At 39.2% G+C, this 9,607-nt stretch overlaps 1 protein-coding gene across 1 annotated transcript; it reads right to left on the minus strand.

Moving 5' to 3' along the window:
- Positions 1-1,530: 1,530 nt before the first annotated feature.
- LOC113674720 (uncharacterized) lies at positions 1,531-9,549 on the minus strand. Its single transcript, XM_089185423.1, has 6 exons — positions 8,076-9,549; positions 7,267-7,439; positions 6,797-7,044; positions 2,645-6,242; positions 2,359-2,459; positions 1,531-1,901 (listed from the first exon to the last, which is right to left on the minus strand). The coding sequence occupies exons 1-6, from the start codon at positions 8,380-8,382 to the stop codon at positions 1,748-1,750; spliced, it is 4,581 nt and encodes a 1,526-aa protein (XP_089041549.1). The 5' UTR covers positions 8,383-9,549; the 3' UTR covers positions 1,531-1,747.
- Between the last annotated feature and the right edge of the window lie 58 nt (positions 9,550-9,607).

Raw genomic sequence — 9,607 nt, forward strand, 5'->3', positions numbered from 1 at the left:
AGGAGCTTTCATTCAAAGGCGTGAAATGAATGCATACAACAATGAACGTTCATTGTTCTATATTCTCCCTCGGCAACACCTCTTTGCTTTTCTTTAACATTTGCATATGAAGTGTTGGATGTGTTTTTTTCTCTGCCTAGGCCTGCATGGGTGACACGTTTTTTTTGCCAAAGAAAGCTCCATTTGAATGATGTGCCGATCACACACCTTAAATTTTTCCGTAAGGAATTTTTTTTTTCTGTACGCGTCCGCGAGAGGTTATTATAAAACAATTATTGTCACCTGTAGCGTAGCTGCAAGCACACAAAAAAATTATTTCTTCGGCTCTGTTGAAAACAGTTTGCTGATTCAAACGGTAAATAAATTCCGTCTTTTCAGAGACAAAACTTTTTTCCTAAATTTCTCTTTTACGCTGACCACATTACAAATTTTACAAGAAAAAGTTTTGTTTTTTATTTCGTAGCGCGCGCGGCTGAGGCCATGATGAGGTGATTTTGAATATGGCATATCGGCAACCACTGAGATAATTTTTTCTTTATGTTGTTCATCTTAGGTTGTTTACTGGAAAAGATCATTTAATAGGGAAAAGTCTAATCAATAATGACAAAACAAACACGCTATTGTATCAGGAAAATACCTTTTAATCACAAGATGTAAGTCAAGGATAACTTCTGAAAGCAACGGATATTCGACATAGCAGTCGAAGCAGAAAGTAAATGAAACTTGCTGATCTTTTCAACCTTCGCTAAAAGAGCAACCACAAGGGTAAAAAGGTTATCGATCAAAAAGGCTTTAAGCAAAGTAATGATTTTCGAAATTTTTATCACAATTAGCAGAAGCAGCCTTTGATATGCAAGAAACTCGATAAATTGGCGGTTCCGAGCTCATGCTCTTGTTCAGCATTTTATTATTTGCTAAAATTCTAAAGGCGGCCGAGGACGGGAAAGCATTTCTACCAGGGAAGGCGCAAAGGAAATGGAAAGAGACAAAACACTTAATTTTTTGGTTTCCTACTCTCTCGTTCATGATTCAAAAGAGAACGAATTTAAGTGAATAGAGCAGGGAACATTGTCAGTTATGGGTTCCATCAGAAACTTAAGAGGCATTGTTCTTTTTTCCTCGCCCCATTCCCCCCCCCCTTGAACTCGAACCTTTGTATTTGGGGCTCCGATGACTGAGGTCACGTGGTTCATGTGTGGAGATGTCGAAAGCGTCATGTATTTAAACAGTAAGGGGAAAAATGGCAATTTTTTAGTTTGCCCGTTGAAAAGAGACCTTCCGATGCTCACATCTTGCTTGTGTTGGTGTATGCATTTGCTTTGTCTCTACTACGCTCTACCTTTGCAACACTAATAATACCCTTCAATTCATTCAAAATTTAAAGAGCTCCAAACCGAGTATTGCAAGGACGGGAGGAGTTTGGGAAGACCCATGTAGATTCCAAAAAGGGGCCTGTGATTTGTAATGAGAAGATTGCTCCTTTGACAATTCTTCACTGTTCCCTTCCATAATACAAAACAAAGATCAATTACTTTTTTAGGTATTTCAATATATTTACAATTAATGTCAATGCACGAGTGCTATGAAAATACAGTCATTTATTTACATAAGGCAAGCATACCCTTTCGAAAAAAAAAACCTTTAACATTATCACTATTGCAAGTAAAATTTTCAATGATGATGAAAAATAAATATCTTATATAATCACACTTCGCTCAGTTTGCCGATATAGATTTTCTGCAAAACTTTAACCATTGCAGTGGATGACTGAAACTATATTAGGTGATCTGTGTGCTGAGAAATTCCGCATGGAATGGTCAACCTCAGCCTCAGTACTGGCGCGGTTGAGGTGTGGATCTCCCCTTGTTTGAGAACGCTCCTCCATCCCAGAAGTATTCGCCCTGCAATTAAAAGTAGGAAACAATTTCATTATTAAATTACAGACGAAAAGATGACAGGGTAAGGGTTGAGGAACGTAAAGAAACAACGGAAGATTATAGTTTATTCATATGCATGGCATCGTTATTATCGCGTTAGTTAATTATAGGATGCACGAGGATCCCAGGCCTATTTTTAAAATTTAATATCTGTCTATTTTATCAAACTTGTTTGTTTTACTGAAAGAAAAGTGTGACCAAGAGGGATCTCTATTCGCTGGCTAAAATCTTCCTTATGTTTTATTCGACTATCAACTCCCTTCGTCACAACCAAGCCTTCTCCGTGCGGTCATCACATTTGCGAGTTAGCAACAGTGAAGGGCGACAAAAAAAAGATAAATTCTGAAGCAGTTACAACGAGAATTAAAGCTCCACCTAAAACTACTTTATAACATTCTAGAAACAATAAAACCTCACTGACCATTTATTCTTAGTGTCCTCCTGACAATTTTCATCTGCCAAAAATGTTACTTTGTATAAAGTTTTTACTCTCCTGGTTTCCAGGATGCTAAACGTTCTTTCCTGAAGATGCACAAAAAAAAACAATTAATTAAACGCTTGAATATATGCATGTCAAAATTTCAACAAATCAATTTAATCCAAAAGTGCAGAGATTTGAAGGTGACAGCCCCAAATGATTGTGGTTTCCGTGTCCATCGTCTCGCGCTTTCGCATTGCTCTCGCACTTTGCAAGGAAATTGTCTTACCTCACTTGTTGACTCAGAAGACTTGTTTTCGAGCCCATTGTGCAATAACTCATCGCCGAACTGCCTATGATTCTCCCTTGTCAGCTTAGCCATCTCGTGTTCTGCTGAGCCAATTGTCAATAGGAGCGGACTCTCCTTTTCACTTTCCACGTACTGTCCCTCCTCTGATAGGTCAAGGTCTCGTGATACTTTTCCTTTAAAGGCTGCTATGTTTCCCTCTTGCTCTGGTTTTTCATCTCCAAGTACAGAGACCCGAGCTGCAGCCTCCTGAAGGTCCATCTCCATGTCCCAAAATTGGTTACTTTTGGTATTCAACTCTTTCAAACCAGAGTTTACTTTCACCTGTAGAGCCTTCTGTTCTTTTTCTGCGAAGAACCTCCTGTTTTCGAGAGGCACTGTAGCAGTTAACAATGCTCGTTGTAAGTTTTCCTTCTCGTTCCTGGCACATTCAAGTTGAGTTGACAAGCGTTTCAATTCGCCTTGCATCTCTTCCGCATCTCGGGTTTTTCTCATTGCACAAGTCTTAAGGTTAGCACATTGTTCATTTTGCTTCTCGATGATAGATACAGCAATGTCTAACTTTTTTTTCACTTCTCTAAGTGTGGTCTCAATGCGAGTTATCTCTAAGCCTTTGTCCTTGTTTGCTTGAGTCAACTCTTTGCTCCTTAGACATAATTTGGCTCCCAATGTTGTGAGAAGCGAGCATTTCATTTGCAGGGTTTCATTCGCGTCATCAAGGCCAGCTTCTCTTTCATTTAGGTATTCGTGCGTCTTATGAACAAGATCTTCCTTAAGTTTTTTGATAGTTATTTCAAGCGTTTTAACTTTGTCATCCTGGTCTCCAACACGCTGTTTGAGGTCGGCATTTTCAAATTGACTGTCTTCAAGCTGCCTTCGCATGGACAAGAATTCCTCCGCACTATGATGAAAGTTACTTCTTAAACCTTCCACTGATTCTCCTCTCTCAATCAAATCTTCCCTTAATTTGTCTAACACACGCCCTGTATTGGCTTCTTTTTCTATCACTTCCGTTTGTCTCTGTACCAAGTTCTTCAGCCTTTTTCCCACGTGTGCCGTTATAGAACCCTTCTTCTGTGTATGTCTCTTAGTCCCTTTTTGAACGAGATTCAGTCTCATAGCGATGCCCTCACTAGCCTTAAACTTCTTCTTGAAATACTTTTTGTCCGACTTTTCATGTACTATTTGTTGAGTTAACTCTTTGATCTCATCACGAGTCTCCTCCAATGACCTTTCTTTCTCTTTAAGAGACATAACAGTCTTCTCTCGTAGATCATCTATCGCTTGTAACTGCTCCTCCAGTTTTTCAATTTTCTCAGTCTTTTCTTTTTCGGTATGGGAGTTACTCTCATACACTTCGAGAGCCCTTCTTAGAGTTTCTTTATCCGACTTTTCCCGTTCCAACTGTTCAGTCAGCAAATCGATGGTGGCATTAGCTTCCTTTAGTGAGCTCTTGTTTTCTTTTAGAGAAGTAAGAGTAGCATTTGTTAGGTCATCCCTCTTGCGTAGCTGATTCTCTAGATGTCCAATTCTCATGTAAAGCTCTTTCGCTGTATGAGAACTACACTTTTTAGCTTCCACAGCCTTTTTCAAATGCTCTTTTTCTGACCTTTCTTCTCTCACTTTAAGCACCAAGGCATCCTCTGAGTGAAGTGTGTTTCTTTTTATGTCCTCCATTCTTTGTACTTGAGCTTCAAGTTCTTTGATTTTTTCAGACTGTAGTTCGAGGCGGCACCTTTCCTGCCTTATCTCTTCGATTAGATTTTTGATCGTTTCGTCTTGCTTCTTTATGACGCGGTAAGCTTCCTCCACTTCTTTCTCTTTGCTGTTCAAAGACGCCTTCGCCGCCTCAGTCAAACTTTTCAACTGATACTTATTCAGTTCCACTTTTTCTTTTAGTTCAATCAACTGGACATCCTTTTCGTATGCCTTTGAAACTCTTGCGGTTAAAGAACAGTTCTCTCTTCTTAATCTTGTTATATGATCTTCAAGTTTTCTTGTAATCCATGATTTTTCACTTGTTATCTCACACAACTGGTTATCTTTTCCTGATTCCTTTGGCATTTCGGAGGATGAGGTGGACTTTTCTTTTTGTAACTTTGCAATTTCATCTTGAAGATCGCTAATATTCTTTGATGTTTCACGTTTCAGTTCATGTAACTGCGTCTTCGTCTTCGCCTTTTCGTTATTAAGAAACTCCATTTCTCTTTTCATACTCTGAACAGCATTTTTAAAGCTAGAGCGTTCTGATTTAAACGCGTCCACCTGGCTCTCTAACATGACTATTCGCTGTGCATTCAGTTCTAGGGATCCATTTAGTAACTCTACTTCCTCGCGTAGATGTCCGCATCCACCGCGACTGTGTTCCATCCGATATTCTCTCCTCATTTCCTGCATCATTATCGTCAGCTCATCAACCTCAAACGTCAGATCTTCATTTCTTTCTTGACTGTTCTTTAAGCTCTCCTTCAAGTAATCAACATCACTCAATAGTTCTTTTCTTTCTGCTTCAAAAGCGTCAATTTGGCTCTCTAACAGAACAACTCGCTGTTCCTTCAATTCCAGGGATCCGTTCAGTAGCTCTACTTCCTCGCGTAGATGTCCGCATCCACCGCGACTGTGTTCCATCCGATATTCTCTCCTCATTTCCTGCATCATTATCGTCAGCTCATCAACCTCAAACGTCAGATCTTCATTTCTTTCTTGACTGTTCTTTAAGCTTTCCTTCAAGTTATCAACACTACTCAATAGTTCTTTTCTTTCTGCTTCAAAAGCGTCAATTTGGCTCTCTAACAGAACAACTCGCTGTTCCTTCAATTCCAGGGATCCGTTCAGTAACTCTACTTCCTCTCGTAGATGTCCGCATCCACCGCGACTATGTTCTATCCGATATTCTTTCTTCATTTCCTGCATCATTATCGTCAGCTCATCAACCTCAAACGTCAGATCTTCGTTCCTATCTTCACTGTTCTTTAAGCTTTCCTCCAAGTAATCGACATCGTCCCAGAGATCTCTTACTTCCGCCGTAACCTTTTCCACGTGTTCATTTCCTTCTTCCCATTTTCGCTCCTTGCTCTGAAAATCACGTTTTAAATTTGCCAGTTCTCTTTCTTTGTATTCTTCCTTAAATTGAAGTCGCTTTACTTCAACTTTGCTCTCATCCAGGTCAGCCTGCAAAGTTTTTATCCTCTTTCGGTAATTTTTAAGTTCCTCAGTCATGACGCTCATTTGCGTTTCGAGCTCGGTATTTTCCCTTTTAAGTTTTTTCAATTCCATTTCGACGTTTTCTTTGTGGAGCTTTGGTTCATCTTCTGTGAACTTTTCTTCCGATTGCGATGCAGACTCTTTTTTACTGTTAGGTATAGAAGTTTCCAAAGCCTTGGACAACTCTTGTTGGAATAAATACCCAGAAATGTTTACGACTGCTGAAACCGATCGCTTGTATCCTGTTAAGTCGCTGCATTCGTCGGCATCCATTTTGCTATCTAATTCAAACTCTGGTTCAAGTCTGATATTTTGTGCCGCACTTGTAACGGCGTTGTCATCTTTCGCGATATTATCGTCTATTTCCTCTCTCTCCCTGCGAAAAATGCATTCATGTCGATCAACTGCATCGAAGTCTCTAATGGTAACCCCCCCTCCCCCTGACAACTTGCTCATTAGTTTAAATATTACCCTTCATCAAAAAATCGTTAACTCAGGAAATTACCACTATAAGAAATTTAAAACTGAGCAAAATCTTAACGGATTGAAAGCTCTGAGATCATTCAATCCAAATAAGATCTCTGGCAGCCAACCACTGCCAATTTTCCTGATACCTTGAAAAATAGAGTATTAAGACGCAAATAACTTTTGCGCTTCAATTCTTGGTAGTTCTGGAACTACATATAGTAGTAGTACGTAAAGTATATCGAAAAAATTTCAAATAAGAAACGACCTTTGGGTCATAAGCGATCAAGTGATCTCACAGGTAGATTGCAATGCGGTAAATGCAAAAGAAAAGCTTAGGAAAAAAAAACCTTCTTAGAACAATAGATGGACTGAAAGAGATCTGTGCACTGCCTGCTACTATTACCGGTACTTGTTTTTTTCTTAATTTTTTATTGTTTAAATTGTAACATGTTTATACCCTACCCCATTGGCCTCAGATATGAAATTCCCACATTGGGAATTGCCTTCTTGTCTGAAGATTTTGACTGACTCTCAAAGTCGTAGTCAAACCCACTGTCACTGAAATCTGCTTCAGTTCCCATATGGAGCTCTTCCCCGCGCACAGGTGCAACGTTACACTCAAAGTCTGGCGTTACTTCTACAGTTCTGGCTGAGGATGATACCTCATTAGCCGAGCCTTCTTCACGTGGTTCTTTCTCATCGTTACAGACCTGTTTAATTAAGAATAAAATGCGTTGTTTTCCTTGGAGTTGTTGAATATCACTATGATAGGGAAAACGGGCAAAAACGAAGCCAGAAATCATGATCACCACGAGTGACAAGTCGCGATTAGAATGCGTGATTCCGTTTACGACTAAGTTGCTTCTCCTCTCAGAAACCTAATTTCTGGATTCGCAGAATCGCTTCAAATAATAGATGTTATTCAAAGTTACCTGTTTCGGCTCTGTTTCTATGGGTGTAAGTTGTCGTGGTACACGTCGCCTAACGTTTGGCGTCGTTTTCTTAGCGCGCCTATAACTGCCATATTTAGCCGTAGTTGAAATAATGGAGATTGCTCTCTTCTTGCCTTGTTTTTCTTGAGTTTCTTGAAGGTTAATACCTGTGACTGAATCAAAATTGCCAATTAGTGACCCCTTAGAAAAATCAGAGACTCATATAATTTCCTTAGAAAAAGTCGTGGAGCTGTTACTGCAGAAACCTTGCCCCAAGTCTGTGCAAATGAGCATCAACTAGGTAACGGCTTGAATTTAAGGAGATGGCAGATGACTTCTGTGAGCGGCCTATAGCGGCCTCTCTCCAGTTTCGGGTCAAAATCTCAACGACTTGAAAAATGCTTTTATCCAGGAAACCGAAGTGAAAGTAAATAAATGAAAATAACAGAATAGATATGAAATTAAGAGCTAAATAAACAAATGAATAGAAAAGTGGTGATAAAGAGAGACCATTCGTAACAATCTTTTGTACGATGAAGGACACAAGTTATAAATAAGTCTTACTTATCAAGTTTAATAAATCGAAGAACATTGGAATAAAGTCATCCTTTTTCAGTCCTGTATGAAATGGTTACCGTAAACATTTAATTCAACTGATCTCAACTACTGCGCATCTTGCCTACAGCGTATGGTGTAATACAGTCGATTTACTATAATTCCAGCCTTTCACTTGAACCGTTTTCTAAGATCTCTTCAGTTTTTATGCAATGAATGAAAAAGTGAAGCTAGCCAAATGCTGAAACACATACCTGAATTTTTTCCAAGAGGCTTTTCTCCTCGAGTTGTTTTGACAATCTTGGTTAGATTACTTTTAGTGTTAACGTTGTTCTTCCTCTCATCCACTACAATCGGAATACGCGATGGCCGCTTGTTTTGAAGTTTGGTAACTGAAATTCTCTGTAGCCGCGCTTTGTTAGCGGCTTCGTTCTCTGACAAAGATCCTCTGTCACTCTCTCTGCTCAGTCGAGTCATTCTGACTGGTATCCTTGATTTTTTCTGCAGAGGAGGAACTTGATTTTGGTGACTTTTCTTTTCGGGGTGAAGCCATGAAGCCATCGCGTCTCACCCACGGTTTTCTCTCGCTCGATGAAAACTCCTACTCAAATAGTGTTTTTTTTGTTGTTGCTGTTGATGTGTTTTGGTTTTCTATAGTATTTAATTTTTTTGGTTTGTTTCAGATAGTTTTTCTCAAATTAGACTGTGAAATAATCCAAAATTCCAATGCTTCGAATCTCGATACTGACCGCACCGATAGCTGAAGAAAATGATTTTATTTTGAGCCAAAATCCATGGAAACCATTTCCTACGAGTTTTTCGTCATACAGAGCAAGGAAACCTTCGATAGCTCGTGCACGGCAAGCTTTGCAGAAATCTGATAATAAATCTAATAAAAACTTAAATTTTGCAAAAAATTTCGAACTGAAAACTTTGAAAGTTTTTAATTTCCCTTCGAAAAGTAACCAACATAAAAATTCCAAGCAAAAAAAAAGGAAATTGACTTGAGAACCATTCACCACATCACCAACTGCTGCTGAAATACCATAAATCAAGTGTGCTGGCGAAAAATGTCAGCTTTGTCTATGACTAGATTAGGCTCCGTCTCTTCTTGGATAAAGATAATTGTGCCTTTGCAGATTTTTTTTTTTTATAGTTTTCCTACTCAGTTGCGTGTAGATCCATCGAAGTGACTGGAGAAGTCTTTCCCGTTTCATTCATCCAAAGATAACGGGTTTGACGCTTTCACTGAATTAAATTGAGCTTCTTACTTCCTACACAGATCCAATGTAAAGCAAACAGACTCCATGCTCTATTTCAAGAGTTCTATCGTTGTCTGATCATTCGAATAGGAGGAATGACGGTGTAAGGGATCGATGTTCATCTTTGACCGACGAACGTGACCAGTCCACTGAACACACTGCTATGTCACACTTTTTTTGCAAAAAAATCCAGCATTTCCGTCTGATCATCTGAAAAAACGTGAAAAGCTGCATCAAAAGTCTACATAACTTTTGGAGGAGGGCTATCACCAGTAGCAATCTATAAGTTCAAACCCATCAGCCCTCGCAGATTTCAATCTTCCATTCGTATCGGCCCCAGTTTCTTTCAATCTAAATTATCTCGACAGAAAAAGGCTCAACTTTCACTTCAATCTTTTAAACTGCTGACGATAGTAGAATGATCAGTAAAATCGTTAACTCTAACTTTCAACTAACTTACTTCAACAGTTCCCAGACTGTTTATATTTATTTATGGTGGCGAATTTCAATCCGGTCAAAAGCAC

Source organism: Pocillopora damicornis, chromosome 10 (assembly GCF_964200805.1).
Source record: "Pocillopora damicornis chromosome 10, jaPocDami1.2, whole genome shotgun sequence".
Lineage (NCBI taxonomy): Eukaryota > Metazoa > Cnidaria > Anthozoa > Scleractinia > Pocilloporidae > Pocillopora > Pocillopora damicornis.